Genomic DNA, 20,872 nt, shown 5'->3' with positions numbered 1-20,872 from the left:
CACTTTTTGTAAAAACATTATTGTCGATTAACTAACACACTTCCGATCCTGATCGGTTTTTGATAAACGAGGACAGCGTGAAATTATTTTCACGCGTGCTGGATCATCTAATTTCAGTGTCGAATACAAGCAACTGATTATGAAGTAGCTACTGATTATGTTAACTCTTCAATAAGATAAAAGAGATTATGTAATGAACATAACGAATTGATAAGATGAAAGGTTATCGAACAATACGAAAGCAAAATAAGTAAATAGGAAATTTGAATGATCAGTGAATCTTTCATTTGGCAGGATATTATTTGTAGTTCGAAGGACTGCGATCTGCAGCAGGAATAAAGAGATTATTTCAATAGCGTTTTTATCTGATTATCCGAAAAAGAGTAGGGTGTAAATTGGCCAGGTTCCAAGATACCTCGTCAGCATTCACGGAGTTTAAGGGAGCGCAAAAGAGTATAGAAGCCAAGTCGAATGGGAATATATATTTTCCTTATCAGTTTTTGCACGGAGAGCTCGAACGGTAGCTGCCTTCCGTACTCTTTCCACGAACACAGCAGCCATAGGTCGTCGGCCGAATTTAAAGGCTCTGTTACACGGATCAACGAGATGTTTTATAGGAGAGAGAACTAATTGTAGTCGATTAGCCTCGGGGTCCAGTCGCCCCGAAATGAATCTGTCGCATCGATAACGAGAAACAGTAATTTCGAAGGATCTACTCAAACTGGCTGCCTAAATTATTCAAGTCACGTAGGGAATACTACGGAGACTCGATATATTTTGGCTGGTAACAGCGGGATATTGTGTTAGGGCAGTGCAGTTTGCTCGTTAAACATCCCGTAGGTTGCATGGTGCTTCACGGTAACGGAATATTCTATGAAACCGTTTAAGCTCGTTCCGAAATTATCGAGGGAACAAAGACACGGTACGTTAACCAATTATGTCCGCCATATATATTTAGCGACCATTAAAGAAGTTACGCGGCGAAAATTCCGTAATGTTAAACGGAAGTAACTGGTGCCAATAACTTGATTCAAAGCGGCGGATGCCAGGTTCCATTGTCTTTCAAAAAGATGAGCGAGAGACGTCCTCTCATGCATCTCACGCTCGCGGCAAGAAGCTCTTCCATCTTTCCTTTTCATACTTAACACCCTAGTCATGCATAATACAACGTATGCGCACATGTCTGAAGAAGACAAGCGCACCGGACGCGAACTAGCGCGTTACACGTTGACACTACCGTGAGAAGATCGCAGTGCCAAGGTTAGCGTGAAATCTGCGTCTCGCCTGAAAGCAAATATAAAGGTTTGGCCGTTTTAATTAGATTAGAAATATAATTGTGTAGAGAAAGTGAGATTCGCCTGTACTTAAAAAATTACTCGCAGCTATAATTTTCACTGCGCCTCAACGATTCCACTTTACGGAACAGACTTATCTTACGATTTAGAAGTTTTTTTTAACAAAATCGTGTTGAAAGTTACGCCACGCGTTAATTGTGCGATATAGTGTTACACGATCCGATGCGCAGTAAGTTCGTTCGTTTACGAACAAGTCTTTGTTATCTTCAAAACGTTACGAAAGATTAACGAAGAAAATTTTTATAATATCGACCAAAAATAGAACTATAGATATAAATATATTTGATATTGCGTATATGAATGGAAATTATGGGTACTCGTGTAACGGGTAGCCCGTATGTTTGACATGGTTTGGCTATGCGCCAACAAGTTTGCAGGTAGCGATATAACTGGTGATTGCTATATCTTTAAACTATACTACCGCACAAAGGTACGTGAACAGTTGTCTACCTTTGACAGAATTTGATTTAGCTACAAAATTATAATACAAGTTGTGTTTGCTATGAATTCTTCAACTGATTTCGTTATTTAGATTTGATTTAGAAACAATAAATTCCTCCATTTTTGTAAGATTAATATAGTACTGGAATAAATTAATGCTATAAACTGTCATTCAGAAAGATTGTGACTTTGTCCACTTTTCCTCTCAATGGTTTGTTTCAGTCGACCGGATGTCCTATGGGTAATCTCGATTAAACTCCATTTTTAGGACAAGTTTGTACTTTTATATTACTCGCTTTTCTCATTTAAATATTGTACAGGAAATGCAATGAAATTCACCAGACCGAAGATATCACGTGTCTCGGTATCATGCGTCCACACGAACTTTAATTTTGTTTCTGCGATCAAAAACGTCGGTGTCCTGCGCCCACTCGTTCAACGATATTCATTATTCATCCTATCCCTCAGTCCTTTTTTGCAAAGCCGCAGGTTTTTGTGATACAAAGCACGAGCCGAACTTTTCCGAAATAAGTAGCTATGTACATAGTACGCCGAGTTTTTCATCGCTCGTTTACATCGATTCTTATGTTATCATTACAATGGACGCGTCTTTGCGTGAACAATGAAATGAATTTTTACTAACGCGACGTAGATGTACAGTACCCGGTTTATTATGATTGTACTATCATGTCTATGCTATTGGCGCGAATCTCGCTCACTGTAACCATAGTCTAAAGGTTATCACAAACGGAGCGATATTTGTTCGCGCGAAGTTATAATGATCGAGATTCACTAATGTCGCGTGAAATTAACTGTAACCTTGGTCGATATTTTGCGGCGCATTTTATCAATGCATGCAAATGGTTTAATTAAAAAGCGCATTGACTCGTGTCGACTCGCAAGTGTCGACGACGACCAATGTAGCGAGCAGAGCTCGCGCCTCCGGCCAATCACGCCTGCTGTCATTGACTCGGTCGTGCTTTAGGTCGACGTCGACGTCGGCGTCGCGTCGTTTCGCGGCCGGTCACCTCGCCAGTCTTTGCCGAGACGCCGCGCGGGTCGTATCCGTGTTTCTTTCGATTCTTCTCTGGGTTTCTCATTCACGAGACGCGACGCAACACGAAGAGCTGGTTTTGTGATTCGACGTTGTCGATGTACGACGCGGATAGCAACACGATCGCTAAAGAAGAAAGAGAAACCGGGCAAAGAGACAGGAAGAATTGGCAAAAGGACAAAAAGTAACAAACGAGTGAACGAGAGTCGTGACTGCAACGCGGAACGTTGCGGTGAATGTCGGGTGAATGGTGACGAGATCTTGTAGGCTGACAAGGGGAGGGCCAAACGTGTACTTACGCGAAAACCAGTTGCGTTGAGAAGGTCAGTTACTGGCTCGATGCGGAGAAACGCTCGATAGAACCGATAGTTTTCACTGTGGCCGTCCAGAATATGCAAACAAGTAGTGCATTTTACTTTGAAAAAAAAATACGTTCTTCGTGATCGCACGCATCCTTTTTCGACTCGTACGAGTCACGTTTGAAGCGTCAAAGGCCAAGGTTGCCGGTTTCGCGTAGGTTTTAGTCGACGAACAGAGACGGAAAGAGAGAGCGAGAAAGGAAGGAAGCGAGTATCTAGCACGTGGGCGAGCACGGAAGAGTAACCGGCCTCTGCGCGTCGTCGTTGACACAAAGAGTAGAGAGAAAGTGGGAAAGGTAAGTGTTATATAACACTGAATACGAGAATGCCGATTCAAGGGGAACTGGCATTAACTCTTTTCCTTTTCCCGAGCATCTGTGTGAAACGATTAAACCCAATCGACGATTCACTGCTTCTGCTCCGATCGTGGTCTTACTCCTGGTTTGATACCATGCCAGTGTATTTATACTCAGTAATTTATATCCCAACATTTGATGTACCTGTTTTATTTGGAAACAGTGTTTTATTTGGGCACTTAAATTAACTTGTTATTCCAGTTAACAGTTGAAAATTCTATCGCATCGGTAGTTGTAATGGTATTCGTGATTATATATAACATGGTGTTAATAATTCAACTAGATTAAATGTTCTACTATTGCGATATTGTATTTCGTTAGAAAGTAAAATGTTTTTCACGTCTTTTTTTTTCTTTAAAGCAAAATATGCATTACACAATCATTATATAATACGATTACGCTCGACTAGTTGGGAAATTTGTATTTCCAGAATTTAATATATAAATTAATTTTAAGATTAGAATATCAATGAGATTATCACTGAAATATAATCATTCGACATCTGGTGCGACGGCTACAACGTTTATGGATCGTGAAAAGGTTTGATAGAACTTTATATTATTTGCAGAATAAATTCACGCGTAAAATGAAATTAATTAGTAAATAACGAATTGCCGATGAAGAAGCAAAGAGTGAGAGAGCTGATTATTAGAACGACTTGAGTGATTACATGACTGCCATTGACCTGCTGTCGCATTAGCTCAAGTGACAGTAGGTCTAACTGTCATAAATTGCAACGCCCCCAGAAATGTCACGGTATCGTGACATCGGTGAATGTATGTGCTCGATACCAATACTTAAACAATAAATGATAACGTAGCGTTTTTCTGGGTGGAACTTATGTTAAAACAACGATTTATTTTTCATCGACAATTTTCAATGAAAAATCTCTCTTGATTTGCCAGAGGCGACTGATATTCGTGACTGTGACTTGTCACAGCACGATATTGAAGAAAATATATACATATGTAGTTATTTACGAAAGTATTTGAATATCTATCATAAAAGCTTCTATGGATATATTACGTATATTATATAAAATTTGTTTAAATTTTATTTCTCCTAGTTCTTGATGATATATTTGATTGAAACATGAAATGTATTCTTAGGTATTATACAGGTATTATGTAAGTATATATTAGGTATTATGTAATGAGTAAATTGCGTATCGTGTCGATTTATTAATGGTGAATAAATAAATTAACTATATGTGGTCGAGTTTTCTTCGTGATCGAATCTCAATTAGAAAGAGTAGCTAAATTTTGTCCTTTCAGCGATGAATATTACATAAATGCGTTAATTCAATTGAATAAATGAAATTCGGTTTCATTCATTTGTTCATACATTTGCTATTCAAGTGTTGTCGAAGATATAAACCATTTCGTAACGAATATAATTATTGGTCGGTCGTTATTATTATCTTGTCATACCTATACACATGTGTACATAAGATTAGTTAGATAAGTTAGCTGATGGAAACGCAAAACCATATAATTTGAGCCAATTGACTAAGAATTCCAGGAATCTATGATATTTATTTTTTAAATGAAGCGATAAACGTCTGTTAACGAACATGAAATTCTATTAACTATTTATGCTTTGCGAAGTTATCTCACATATACTTTGCCGTATTATTTAAGACACCGACATTATAATACGCGATTAACCAACGCTGTTATTCTGCGATCTCTCTGTGCATTTACAATTCGATGTATTCCAAACACAAAAATTATTGGAACTTCTGATCTGTTGTCGTATAAGAATCTAAAATGTGCTTGAATAAATACCATAATTCGAGTTCCTTAGATAAATAAACGTGCAAAAACATTCAGCCGACGACGTATTGAGAGTCGTTAAAATTCACCAGGCCGTTTTTATTCTGGGTTAATTAATCTCGATGTTATTCTTGTTTCACCATTTTCACGACATACAAGTTTTGTGCCTAAAACGATCTAAGTGCGTAGTAACGAAACGCGTTTTCATTTGCTTGGTTAGCTCTGTTACATTTATGCTCGTTTAAATGCTTTGAGCTAGTCGTTTTTATTTGAGGACTGAAATTCATCCGAGAGCGAGTTTCCATTTGCGTATCCTCAACTATCTTTTCCTCATCTTTCCTCCCGTGTGTCGTGTTTTTTCTTTCTGGTAAAAACAGTAAATCACGCTTTAACGATGAAATTCATTCAGTTTATTTTCATGTATTAGTCATTCTGTGATTTATCACATTGATACGTACATTATTGTCTATAAATTCTCATATTTTTTAAATCCAACTTTATCAGCCTTATCAGTCTTTTTCTCTGTATTCTGCTATTTCTATCGAATGCAATATTTCAGAAATATTTACTATATCTCAAGAAATCGTCTTTCGTTTTAATGCGTAAAGCGAAACAATTTCGCTTTAAATAAACTTTTTTCCTGTCAAGGATAGATTTGTATCGAGGCGATTCCCGACGGCGAAGTGATACTTTGTTCATTTCATTGTCTAGTAACGTTGTGGTAAGCGTATATGTGCTTGGTTAGTTTAAAGGTCGATCGATTTTCGACTTGGACTTGCTCCAAATTCAAGCTACCGTAAAATCGCTTTTATCGCCATACGTAGGATGCACCCTTTACGTTTTATAAAGTGGATTCTGTTCGCTTGGACGAAAATATTTGGTAAATAGAAAGGATACCTAGTTGCTAGAAAGAATAAAAAAGAACGAAAATTGTTCGAGCTTTTTCAATTTAATTTTGTTAGAATTTGATCTATATCTGCTACAAATTTGTAATTCCAATAATTCATGTACAGAATTCAAAACATATGACTTAAAAGAAGAAATAATATTCTTTGTTAGTAATAAAAAAGTTTCCACTTTCTGCATCAACTTAAAATTAATCTATGGTTACTGGTATATATTTAGATCCATTTTCCATAACTTCGGTTTATCTTACCTCCACCTTACCTCTTACCAGCTGAAAATTTTCCATTATAATTGCCTTATCATCGGTATAACGTGGAAACTACTCATATTCAAAGTTCATCGACGAACTTTGAATTTTTCATTATTTTTTCCGCCTGTAAGTCCATAATGGTGGTATCCATTATCTGATCACTTATTATTTATCTATGAGCGAGTAAGAATTGCTAAATAAGTAGAGGAAAAAAAACAGAATAAATAAGAATGATTCGAGTTGTTTGTTTCAGTTGAAGCAGGAATATACAGTTGACGGCGTAATCGAATTTAAATTGTAAGTGAAGAAAGATTCAGTTCATCATAATTTATCATGCGCTTTTACAATGATCTAATTCGTTTCATTGATTACATTCGACAAAATAATAAGAAACAAATTAATTTTTTGTCAGCTTCTAAGTTAACTCTCTGATACCGCGCGCACCATATTTCTAATGATATTATCTTGATTTGTTGCTAAAGACTGCGTATGGTGCAAATAATATTTGTATGTTCCATAAATTGGACGGAATATTTTGTAGGATCGGTGACATGTTCTCGTCCTCGTTATTAACGTGCGTATGATTATCGTGACTGTACTCGTAGGATACGTGCAATTTATGGTAATGTGGTATCCTGGTGTAATTCGAATTTTCTTGTGTGATCATAGTGGCGTAGTTTTGTTACGCATGAGGAACACGAAAAAAGAGAGCGCCTTATTACGTGTAATAAAATTAATATTCATTTGCATTACGTTTCTCTTCCCTTACGATTATTCCTATATCTCCATATATCGAGAAAAATATTGTAGAGAGACAAAAAATATTTAAAAAATAGCGATACCTGACTACGTGAAACTAAAAATATCAAAAATACAAAATGTATGTTTCATTTTGAAATATGAGGTACACATTCAGATATTTTTAAGTAACTGATATACATTCAGTATGAAAAGTATTCGTACAGTAATTAATTTCAACAAAGATGTTGTAGAACATCGTTCACTAACAAAATTTTAACAAATAAAAAATATGTATATATTCTTGCAAGTTTGTAGAATAATTTAAAAAAAAAGTGAGAATATGCGATACCTACTTCTGTCATGAAAATAAAGCATTTACTTGTTAAAATTTTGTTACTAGACGTGGTTCTACGATAATTTTGTTAAATTTAAGTATTGCATGAATACTTTTCGCACGGACGGTAGTTACTGAATTTACTAGTGAGTAACGTTTAAAATTATCAAAGTAACAATTAAACTTTACAAATTCTGCGGGCGACCGACTACTGTATTTTTAAACGTTACTTATCTGCAAATTCGGCAACCGTATCAGTTACTTGAAAATACCTATCTGAATATGTATCTCATATTTCTGAGTAAAACTCGTATATCTTGTATTTTTTATTCATTTAGCTTTGCGTAATCGAATATTTTTTTTTAATATTAATTTTATTTAATTCTTTTTAGATTAATCCTGATTGACATCGGCGAGAACCTATAGGTAAATACGCTATAATAAAAAAATGTCACATTTTCTTTTAGAATTTAGCGGTTTAAGCACATGAACGTTCTTTGCAGCTGTTGTATCTCTTGCCATTTTATTTGTCTCAATGTGCTACATAGCCTGTAAAGTTAGAATCGGTCAAGCTGTTTTTAAGTTACAAGAGCACAAACAAACCTACACACATACGTACATTAAGACCAAACACAATACCATTCCTCTGTCGTAGTCGAATAAAAGAGGAATGTTAGTTTAGAAAAAAGTAGTTCTTGGATGGTTAGCTAATAAACAGATATAAATCGCACTAGTTCTCGTTTATACAGCTAGCTTGTGCACGTGTTTATCGCTGTAGACAGCACACACTAGGTTGTAATTCATAAATAATTTACGTGGCGAGTTAGGCAGTCACGCGATCTCGATCGTGTCATCCGGTTTTTATAGTGCCCCTATCGATGAAACCAGTACGAGAAGCACAACGTTTTGTCTCGTTGTCTTTCAAAGTCAGTGAGTAGTGCGGTGAAGTTAATTAGAATTTGATTGATGCTCAGCTCATTCGTAGGAAAGTAACTGTATCCACGGAATGTTAGTAATGTTGAACATTATGATAAATCGCGGGATAAATTGGTTTCTTAGAAGGAACATATTTAACCGTTATCTCTGCCTCGAAGCATAGAAAGTATTATGGGAACACACGAGTAATAAATTGAGCACTTATAGTTCCGTTTGACAAACTGAATGTCGCGACAAGAAACAGTAAACGCATTTACATGTACTGATATTTGGCATCGTGCCCAACGGTTCGACAGAAGTTGGCCATGTCCTTGCTTGTAAAGCTAAAGAAGCAAATTTCCCGAACGGTGCACGTGTAGTTTGTTTTCATTCGCAACGTTCGTGCAGAAACTTAACGCAAGAATAGGCTCCCGGTTGCTAAAAGTACTCCACTCGAGATGTCTTACATACTCGACGTTCGTGTATCGCGAATAAGTACGCGTCTATGTCATGATGATGCTACAAAAGCCCTTGAGCATATTTTGTGGTAACTACGCACGGCTCTGAGAAACAAATTGCACGTCCAACCAACCTTCGTGTCACGTTTGTATACGCAAGTTAATCCAATTCACGAGGGAACTTTATTTCCTCGGCAAAGTTCGCGACCTCCTCGAGCTAATTGCAAGCTGACCCTTTCGAGTCATTCGCCAGCCAACTCCGAAGACATATTATTAAGCATTCTAAATCGGTTCTTCTCTTCTTTCTTTCCTCTTCAGTCTTTCATTCGTTGACGTCTACTCTTTTATATTCCGATAATTTTAATCTTTCTTTTTTCTTGTCTGCATAAAACGTGCGTAATAAGTACAGGTATAAAATATATACTACTGCTGTTCATCAATTAATAATGAATTAATAATTGGAAGTAACACTTAAGTAAATATCTTTTTATGAGATCAGCGTACTATAAATTCAATACTAAAAAAAAATTACTGAATGTTCATGAGTGTAACAGTAGGTTTATATTATCGTTATTGCGGTTTCGGTATTACCGCTTATTTACATTGATAACTACATTTGATAAGAATATATTTCCGCTTAACTCACAGATAACAAGTCGAATATATAATAGTATACCTGTATATGTAAATATACAGGATATATACGTAACTACGATTATTACACAAGTAATGATTTTAACGAAAAATGTTTCAAATAAACGTAGATGATTTCGTGGGGGGGGGGGCGTAATTCGAGGCGATTAATTTTTTTGTAGTAGTAGGCGTAGAAGATGTAATATGAAGATATATTTTCTTTTATCTTCTTTCACAAAGTTATTGGATATTTACTTTGGTTCGTACTTTGTCGAGTACCATCTTTAATGAGCTCATATTTATATGACGATGTTAAGGACACTTGTGCTGGAGCCAATCTTGCAGCATTGATTTTCTCATTCTGTTTTCGTTAAATTTTAAAGCTGCTATCAACCATCAATCACTGTTCTTTGATATATCTTCAAGAATCAGTCCGTTTGATTAATTTATTTCAACTGCAAATTTGTCGATAATTTATTATTATTATTATTATTGTTGTTGTTGTTGTTGTTATTGTTGTTATTAACAATTTATCGCGTCGCATTTAAGGAACTAGAAGGTTTTTAAAACTCTGATCGTAATGTAACATAAAGTATCGAATAACTGGGCGTAGCCGGTAACTGAAGTATTTCGGCATGTGACCGCCCATTTGATAAAACTGTACGTACTTATGAGATAAAATAAATATTCTAACTTACTGCTCAAATTCATAGTAATATATCTTAAATCTGCACACGTTTGAAAATAAAATATCTCTGTTTCATAATCTTTTGATCGGTGTTTGCTCTTAATTGTGGAAATCGCAGCCGCGAGTAACAGTGCCAACTACCGCTAGTGCCATTCTGAAACATCTGACCTAACTTCGAGTTAACTTTGGCAAAGGGTCTTATTATATCTCTGTGCAAGTTCTATCTTGGATACTTCATTACACACTCTGCCATTTCGATGGTAGAGAATAATATTGAAATTGCTAGAATTTCTCAAACAAAGATAATTGAGGTTTCTAAGAGAAGAGCCTTGTGGTAAATATATGTGTATCAAATTCAATTTAGCTTGTAATTATTATTCGAAATAAAAATTTCAAATCCGCCCCATATTTATCTTTAGGGTTCTGTCTGAAAAAAGTATTTTAATTCTTAAATTCATCGCTTTTATCACACTTTCTTATCTTATAACATTTTTGGCAAAGTACAAATCTTTCTTAGCACATTATTTTAGAAAGTTAATCTCTTTCTTGTTACGTTTTTAAAAAAGTTCAGGTTGAAGGTACTGCAACTGTTTCTATTGATACAAACTATTTCAAAGTACAAAGAGATTATCAGAATAAACTACACAAGAAATTAAACACGATTATCTTGTAACACCGTTAAATATACGGAAAATTGATATATATATATATAAATTATTAATTAAATTAATAATTAATTATAAATTGATAAGTTGCAAATTAATAATTAAATATATAAATATTATATATATATTACATATTAAATTATTGATAAACAATGTAGACAGATGTATACATTACTCAAGAGGTGCAATTCGTTTTTCAGATATTGGAAATTTTTAGTGCCGTTTTGTATCGGAAGTACTTGTAGTTTCCTCATTTGCTTCTATATTTGAACTCTAAGCGCAAAATACGCAGAAGCAGTTTCCCTACAGGTTACCTAATAGTGGAAGATTTATTAATAGTATCTTTTGGTGAGATCATAAGGTTTAGAAACGTATTCTAGATTTCTCCAAACCAGATTACGCCAATTCAATTTCTATATCGGAAGGCAGCGAATGTCTATATCACCGAAGTCATGAAATTTGACTGTAAAATAAAAAGGACAAAAAGAAACGAGTTTGAGGTATACAGTGATGATAGAACAAAAGACACGAACAAAATGTGCAACTTAACGAGAGCTAGTGATTTATTGCCCATAGGAATTCAGTTTTTCAGTCGTGCAACTACTTTATATGCAAATACATTGCTAAATCATGAAAAAACTACGAATTAGCAGTGGCATTTAGCAGTGGCATCTAAAGGCAAATTACGAGTCACAGGAAATCGGGATTACACGAAAATGAAACACGGGACATGGTCTTTTCAGCAAAGTTCTCTTTTCAAGCTTGCCGTTTTTGGAGCTCGAACGATCCGAGATTCGCGTGTCGAAGTTCGCAGGAAAAGGCAAGAAAGAGTTGTGGTTGGCAACGGTTGCAAGGGAAAACTGAATCCAGCAGGGAAGAGAACGTCGTGCATTTTAATTCGAGGTTCTTGAACCTCCTCCTACTCCTTTCCACCCTTCATTCCCGCCTTTCGTTCTATGTCCTCTTTGGGGCTTTTGCCCTTCGAGGAAAGTTTACAAAATGAGTAGCAGCAAGCCCCTCAGCATTTACTCGTTTGTACTTTTCTCTGTATAACGGACCTTTCCTTCCGCTTTTACACTTTTATTCTGATCCTCGCCTCAGTTTCCGCTTTTTGCAGCTTTTATCTTAATATTTTTATAATTCTTGCTTCGCATAATTCCTTACTCACCACCCTCTCTTTTACAAGCGACCGTACGTTTTCCTTTCGTGCTAACAACTTTCATTTACGAATTATGGAAGCCTCATCACGTTTTGCTCTCGCGTTTCCCTCCGAGATACGTATTCGCTCTCCTTTATTAATCTCTATGAAAATGAGTTATAGCGTTGTTCCTCTGCGAACTTGTTGCCGAGATTTCTTTTCGTACGATCGATATCAACCTTGTCTTGTTTAATCCCCTTATCCATGGTATTTATTTCTCTCTTGCTCGATTTCGTAGAATTCCGAAATCGTATCGCGGCATATCTTCTTGTTCAAATTAAAATGTTGGCGAAAAAATGCCACTCAATTTTCAAAGTTTAGCACCGCATATATTATATTTACATACGTGGTAGGATGAAAATTTCTCAAAGAATCGCAGAGAGAAAAACGATTTCATGCAAGTTCTGCCGTAACTCGCTCCTTCTCAAAGCTCTTTTCGGAATGTTCTTGAACTACATTCTTCTCTTCTCATGAATTTAAAGAGATCTCGACCGCATTTGGAACGCGTTTCATACGTCTGTGTATGTAACTGCTTTGTTGGCGAATCGAGCGAACTAATACACGGTAGAAATGTCTCGGACGAAACTTTAATACCACACGTGCGCAAAATATTCAAAGCGATATTCAGACGCGACACTGATCAAATATAACGTGTTAAAGTTCCAAAAATTACGATTCTGAAAGTATTAATGAGATAACGTTAGAAAATTACAATGGACGTAGGATTAGAAAGATCGAAGGTTTTCGCGTAGCATCGTGTCGTCGCAGTTTTATGCCTTACGATTAAAGCCTCACAGCTGCAGACTCGAACATTATACTATCTGCCACCTTTGTCTTGTGACTGCTGATGCAGAAACACTCGAGAACCTCTCGAGATTCAAGCTAGGTTGCATCCATCCGAACACTTTATCGTGCTATTAGTTGATCATAGTATGGAAACAGTGTTCCGTTATACTTCCGTTCGCACATACAGAGTTTACTGGGCCATTCATTTTTGTTGTCTAAGCAAGTATTTTTTACATAGAAGTCAGCCGTTCGATGATTTACAATCCACAGACGACTGATTCGTAAAACGATGAAGATACAAAGTTGGACAATTTCTTTGAAACGAATATGATGAATCAAATGATCAAATAATTATTCCAATTAGAATAACACATAAGCTTATCTCAAAATAAAGTCATTTGCAAATAAATTCCAAAATCTCGTTTGAGAAATAAATTATTTCCAAATAATTATTTTTATAATTATTTTAAATAATAATAGAAGATAAAGGATAACAAATGATTGTTCTCCGCGCGAGTATATTATTATCTCCAACACTTACCTTATTTAAATTTACAATATTATATTTGACGACTTGCCCGACTCTCTCTCTCGTCCTGTACTATTAAAGTATGAATAACGAGAATAACGATTACCGTATGGACTTAAAGAAGGTCTAGGTTGAGCAGAAGCCTCGCTACTTATCAGTCTTATGTTTACCCTCGTATCTGAATCGATCATTTCGTAAATTTAACAGGATTCATTGAACTCATCCATTGATTCATTTGACAGTACTCAATCCTGCGAGTGAAAACATCTAAAATCGCGATCATAATATCGTTATTTCCTGTCAGTGTATTTTCATGAATGCTTCGTCGATAAGAAACCCAAGAGAAATTATATCGAATTATATAGGAGATGTGGAAACCATTTTAGTGCTCGATTTATTGACGTATCCGAAGGAATAATTACATATTACGTCGCGATTTTATATAAGAAGATCGATAAGGTCTAAATTAAGAGTAAATATTTAATGATAGCTGGTTTAAATTGTAACTCAGTTGTTCAAATAGAGGAAGCACATCGAACGTATGGAATATTTAAATGAAACATGTTTTCAAATCCATTCATTGACGTTACTATTAAAATTTATCTCGTCCATTAACAACACATATAGAGTATGAAATAATTTACTCCAGTTTCAGTTTCGCCGTTCCAGATAAAATTGTCTCGAAACAATTTTCTATAGTTCGACGAGCAAAGAGCAGTCAGAAGCTTTTATTCGATTTGAAATTCCCGGTCGCTTGAGCTTATCGGACGCTTGAGTTTTTGATACATATATTGTAGTTATCGAGGAATTTATGATGGTTCAGGTATTCAGGATCTCAGGAACTTGTAGATCGCGATACTCGAAGAGAAGCACGAGAGAGGAAGAATCTACCGGAGCAAAGACTAGTTGATGCTATGGTCGCCATGACGATGGTTATCGATCCCCCGTTTCGCAACCCCTGTATCTCTCTCTCTTTCTTCTCTTTCCTCTTCGCTTTTCTCTTTATTTCTACTCTATTCTTCGAACTGTTATCTTTCCGCATAATGTTTTCCTTTCTTTCTTCCGATGTAAATCGCGTACCTTAACGCTTCGACACCCGACCTGATACTCTGTAGCTTCTATAAAAAGCTTGGAAAGATGCTGGCCTCGTTTGACTCGATGTTCTCAAATCGCCGTGACGCACGACGATAGAGGAATGTTGTAATAGAAAATATGTAAAGGTACGTAAAGATCGAAATCTACAAACGGCCAAATCGATTCGTCTAGGGATTCAAAGATTCACGAGCACACGAAGTGGAAACGATATCCTTTATTGGCCGTATAGATTCAATTTTTTACGAGTATAGTCTACCCACCACGGTGATTCTGATTGCTCTCGTACATTTGATATGTTTTGGCGGTCGTCCATTAAGCAAAACGGATACTCTTTCACTTTGCACTTGTATGCATCAGGATGGTCCGTTTCGAAAGGTAAAGGTTCAATTTTGTTTAATGTTGAAAATTTCGTACGTTGGTCGAGGTTATAATTAGGAGTAGTAGATGATAACGATATTTCGTTTGACCATAGTTATTACACGATAGTGCATTTATTGATGCGAACGGTAAAAGCTCCCGTAATTAAGGAGAAGTTTAATTAAATAGTGGGTAAATATCCTGTTTACAAGTGCACGTTTCACTCTCTATCATCAAAGTTATGTACCATGCCAACGATCCACGTTTCTATGATTGTGTTACTCTCTGCAGCAGTTTAATTGTGTTCACAGTTGGCTGAAATAATCAAAGTGCCGCGAATTAGATTATAATTATTAAGTTTTACGCTATTTACATTCCTACCTTGATTATGGCTATTGTCAACGTCAAAGATTTTCTTTGCTTCTCTTTTTACTTTTATTTTTATTGGATGACCTGCTACCCTTAAACTCCGAAGAAAGTTGGAAGCTAAAATTTCTTCTGGAACATGTTAGTCATAGAAAGTAGGAAGTTTCCCTAGTTAGTGTTAATTACAGAATTATTCGATTCTTTCTTACTTAATCCTTTCATAACAAAATGGTCTTGCGTTGTGCGAATGTTACATTGTCCACTTTATAGTTTAATAGATACAAAATCCATTTGTTAGGATGTCCGTTTTCTTTTTCGTAAATCTCTAGATCATTTTCTTCTTAATCAGGAAGAGAGATAACCAAATCAACCGGATCGCCATCGATGATAAGAAAGATTGCGTTTTGAAATTTGCATAAATACTGTATGAAAGTTGCTCGGTTATTTGCAGAGATGAAGAGGGGTCGAGCAAATTTCCATAACAAGATAAACCGTCGCAAGTGGTATTACGCTGAACGCAACACAGCTCGTTAATAACAAATGTGCTTTCTGATAATATGATTATCCGAATTAGGCCATGCATAAGTAACAATTGGCCGATCCTTTGTATCGTTCAACCGTTCAATTAACTTTACTATCTTGAAACAAAGCCTTGAAACACACCTTTAAAGTTATTAATACTTGTCATGTTAACTTAAATAATAATAATATCTGTAGTAAATGTTTCAAAGTACTTCCTGTTATTGATAATCTGGCATCGAAGCGATTAAGAAACATGGAAAGGAAATTTTTCAGAGATAAACGGTGCAAAGCGGATATTGTGGTGCAAAAAAAATAGAAGATAAGAGTGGAACGAAGCGCTGAAAGGTATAGGATGAGTATATATAATGGAGAAAATTATGAGCGTGGCCGAAAAGCGGTGTGCAATGTCTCGTGTTAAAGAATTAAAAGGTGGAGAGAAAAAGTTAACAACGTTGGGAAACAGTTGGAATATCCGGGTGATAGAAAATACAGTGATCTCGAAGAAACAACCGTAATTTATACATTCGGAGCTTGCGACGTGCGCGTCCGTTTCCGACATAGTTTACCATCATCCAGAAACTCGTTTAAATAGTTAAATATTTAAAAGGTTAAAGATTCTAGCTTCTGTTTTTTATATAGGACTAGAAACGCGTGAGTTCTCACTTTTCGGCAAAAAGACTTTCTTCGATAAATTATTTATTTATTGTTGCATCAGCTTATAAGCCACTAATAATTAGTGTTGCATTAAAAATTATGTATGCACATTACTCAGCTTACGTGGAAATCAATTTCGAAAAGATGGAATATCTTGAAAGAATTTAAGATGAAAGCGTAATCTGAATATTTTCGGACGGATGAACTCATCTCTTTTTACATCTTCGATGTAGGGTATAAAATGATGGAAAATAAAGGTTTGAACGTAATGTGAACGGCACACCTTACAATCTCTTTGATAGCGTTTCTCTTTTGTCTCCAGGTCTACGTTTCGATGAAAGCATACGACATGCATATTGCACGACACTCGTTTCAAACGCATGCCTATGAATCGCCTTTCATCTTTGTATGTGCATATACGCTACTTTAATCGAGATCTATCCGAAAGAAGTCTCGGAATAAGATGGAAACCCTTGAAACGTTGTGCCGCTCGGGTGTTTATCGAGTTATCGAGTTTAGAATGTGGCCGGTTTCTAGTTATCGTTTGATTCACGGCATAACTCTTTCAACAGACTCGGTCAATCGAAATTTAGGTCACGAACGAATGAATGTCTGTCGACGAAAATTCTATTCATTTGGGGATGGTCCCTTGTAAGAAATATCGAAAAACAAGAATAGAAATTGAAAGAAATTGCTACATTCTTGTAAAAAAATTCTGTTCTTGTTCAATACTACTATTTGAGAATCACATAAATGTGGAAAATGTATGTTGCAGGGACTTTGATTGATTTCCTTATTGATAAGATTCCGGTAAACAAGCTATTTGACAAAAGTCGAGATAGACTGTGATATGAAACGTTTGTATTTGCTACGCGCGTATAGAAGAAGATGACCATGATCCAAAGTAGAAACAAGCGAGAGGCACAACAGCGACATAAACGCACAGAGATTGTTTCGTTCAAGGCTGTATTTCTATGTATCGAACATGGATGATTCCGCTGCAGTTAGTATTTCGTTTATATACCGTGAATTTAAATATCGAGGTACATATATCGAAATACACACAAGACATAACGATTGTTATAAAGGATGAACGCGATAACATACTATCGAGTATGCTTAGGAAGGGTTGACGATAATATCCTCTTTGACTATTCCGCCCACGCAACGCAATCCGTGCATCAAGGAGAAAATCGATACGCGATCACGCGGTGGAAGTTATTCGACGCGCCAGAGAAAATTCCGAATGGATCTTCCAGAAGAATTCTACAGTGCGAACGCTGTCGCTTGTCGACGGAAAATAATACTATAGTTCTTCAACGTAATATCTTTAGTATACCAACGTTTTACTTTTGCTCGATTTTTTCAGGTGCTTTCACCTACATCGAATCACGAAGGTATTTGAACAGTCGCCATAGGAAACTTTTATAAATACATCATGCGTGTTATTCAAAAGTTTCTGCAATTTCATCAGCTCTATCATCGGATAGAAGGATTAATCCAAAGCTATAATTTCGTTATCGAAGATCGTGTATTTCACTTCTCTAGGACATCTCATTTATAAAAATACGGTAGTAACTGTTCTAAATTTATCAGAAAAACTCACGTATCGAGCTATCTTAAAAGAATCGCACTCTTTAGAAGATTAAATGAATGAAACGTAATGTGTATATTTCGATAACATCTGTGTTAATACTATCGATTCGATCTAATTTGTTTGACACGCGACCGAAGAGAGATGCGAACGTTTGGAGAGGCTCGATGCCGCGATATTATGATATCGTAATAACCATTGTAATTGTAGATTTTGCAATAAATTACACGGCCAACAATCCATTCAAACTGCCATTCTTTTCACGTCTTTGTTGTTCCTTGTATATAGTAACAATACCTGGATACATTGAATGTTATCGATCATATATCTCAACCGTTCTTATAAGTAGACTAAAATGTTACAAAATTTTTTATACGTTGCCCCCCCCCCCCCCAAAGCATTCGGTTACTTTTGCATATTATATTTGTGTATTTTGTGGCAGTATAATTCTGAATTGCAACTTAATTTTTCTCCAAGGTTCTCTTTCCTGTGTACAATCTAACATTGCCACGATGGGGCAAAGTTTCAGTTACCGATAAGTCACGCGGAACTTATTTTATAAATTACGATATTTTTTCAATTTATTGCAAATACGAATGTAAACTATTACTTATCTTATCTAATATTTCAGCTATTTCTAGATTGTTGAACAAGGATCTCGATTAAAGCTTTAATAGATCGAATGTTACTGATTATCTGTACTTTAGTTCATTAAAAAATCAAAGATACTATTTTGAAATTCTGCAAACCACTTCCCGTGATTTGTCGTAGTTGAAACACGTTCACTGTACGCTTCACGATTATTTTTAGTCGCGTCTGTAGCTGTATTATCTCTGTTAAACTTATTACGCAAAAATTCGACTAGAAAACAGGTTTAATAAGTCTGTATTGGAATAATCAAACGTGCGCGTGCGACGCGATCGATGCTGGCCTTCTAATATCTTTCTTTGTCCCTGACTTTGAATGTTGTTTCAGGTGTTTCAGGTGTTTCAGGTGTTTGCGCGTGTACTGTTTGCGAAATTTACGTAATTACGAGGTAACAGCCTTTCGCGATTACTGTTTCGTTTTATAGTAGGTGATAAAGCGTGGCTCGCATGAGCGCAACAACGCGTTACATGATTACTTACTTTCTCTGATCATGCAATACGAGCTAGAAAACTAGACTGGATACGATATCTTGGACAGTGACATCGTACGTGATGGTTTTCTAAAAATATACGTTATCGGTGGTGATAATGATTTGTGAGATTTTAAAATTTAATTATATTCAAAAGCAATCTTTTAACGAAACGGTGGTTCGTTGACTGCCACACACCGGATGCGCTATCTAATCTCTATCCGGACCATTTATTATTACGTAGATGCGTACGGAATGTTTACTCCGTGTTTTCTATGCGATATTCTAAAGATCTATCATGATTCCTTTCAAGTTCAGATTTACAGCTTCCTTTCTCTTCCTTGCAGAACGTGGGTACAAATTAAACAATGCTTCGCACCACACTTTTTTTCCCATTGAATTTTTCCTTTTTCATAGAAACGCGTAGAACGTTAACGTTGCTTCGTTGATTAACATCTTCTCAACGAAGATACTTGCTATGTTCCATCTAGTTTACACGTTCCCTAGCACAAACGATTGCAGCAAAATGTTCCCGACGTTTAGCATTGTAGTCTACATTTCAAAAAAAGATAATAAGCGTTTTTTCTGATTATTGATTCATCGATAATTTGAGCGAGTTAAACTCACATACTGTTCCTATAAATCGACCGAAGTCTTTGGATATTTATGACACTTATGTATCCGATATTGGTAGCGGACGTGTTAACGTGATCAACGTTATTGCAAAGTAACAAATTTAGAAATCTAACAATTCGAAAATTTTGAGAACCTTAAGATCTGACAATTTGAAACTTTGTGAGATGGAATGTTCGACAACGCAATATTGGTCCTTAGTCGATTAATAAAGGATTGTTGGAGAAATTGCCTTTAAACGGCTTTTATGCTGTGCAATCGATATTTGAATCGAAGCGATTCGTGTCAATGTCGGCAATAGGAATTAGTTTCGTTCGCTCGATTTACGGATACTTGAAACGATATTGGCAATCGATCGTCATATCTGCGATTTGCGGTCACTCAATGGAGTGACAAATACCAATATAAAAACAGAGTGGAAAAACACGAATTGTGCAAGGCGAACTGGTTTTTTCTATTTGTCAGGATACCGAAGGTGTCGTTACGCTGAGAGCACTGTTGCCGGAGGGTAATGCGCTTGGTGAGCGGAAGTGAGAAGCTCCGGGCGGCCTTTTCTTTCTTCGGCCCTTGGTCCTGTTCCGCCGGCTGTTTCCACTCGTTCTCCAACAAGTCAACCACTGCTTGGAAGCAGAGGGGACGAATACAGTTCGGGGCGTCCTTCTGGATCTCGGAGGAGGAGGCGTCGAAGGCGTGGAAGAGCGAGCAGGGCAGAGAAACAGCAACAACAGCCAGCAGGGAGCGCCTCGTCCAGTACGGCGCTCTTCTAACGGCGACAGGAGGGAGTTATGGTGTCTCGTACATGCGATGACTGTGGCTGCAGCCGTGGCACTGTGGCATCGTGCCCACCTTTACAAGGCGATCGCCTGCGTCGTCCTCGCTCTTATTGCCATTCAGTATTTACTTAGTGGCGTGATCGATCGTCGCTCCATAGAGACGATTTTCACCATTAACGCTACCAGGTATGTACGTCACATGTTTCCCATGATAATTAGACCGCGAAAGCTTATGCAAATTTTTACAGAGATGCATCGCAATGGATTGATCAATAATTCTGTATATTTGTTGCATATACACTATACACAGGCTCACTA

At 36.5% G+C, this 20,872-nt stretch overlaps 1 protein-coding gene across 6 annotated transcripts in view; it reads left to right on the top strand.

Annotated features, from left to right (window-relative positions):
* LOC100652024 (beta-1,4-N-acetylgalactosaminyltransferase bre-4) overlaps nt 1-20,872 on the top strand; it is a 38,150-nt gene that overhangs the window by 5,542 nt on the left and 11,736 nt on the right. Inside the window, exons 1-3 of one of the 6 annotated variants that reach the window (XM_048404484.1) lie at nt 2,770-3,505; nt 7,964-7,997; nt 20,247-20,740. In XM_048404484.1, coding sequence (XP_048260441.1) covers nt 20,586-20,740 — 155 coding nt within the window. In that variant the 5' untranslated portion in view covers nt 2,770-3,505; nt 7,964-7,997; nt 20,247-20,585. Of the gene's footprint in view, nt 1-2,769; nt 3,506-6,770; nt 6,794-7,963; nt 7,998-20,246; nt 20,741-20,872 lie in introns of those variants that run through there. The other 5 variants (XM_012319248.3, XM_048404483.1, XM_003402833.4 and 2 more) reach the window with 5 other exon arrangements.

Source organism: Bombus terrestris, chromosome 3 (genome assembly GCF_910591885.1).
Source record: "Bombus terrestris chromosome 3, iyBomTerr1.2, whole genome shotgun sequence".
NCBI classification, from domain to species: domain Eukaryota; kingdom Metazoa; phylum Arthropoda; class Insecta; order Hymenoptera; family Apidae; genus Bombus; species Bombus terrestris.
The sequence above is the reverse complement of the archived record's forward strand: the minus strand, read 5'-3'. Positions and strand labels throughout refer to the sequence as shown.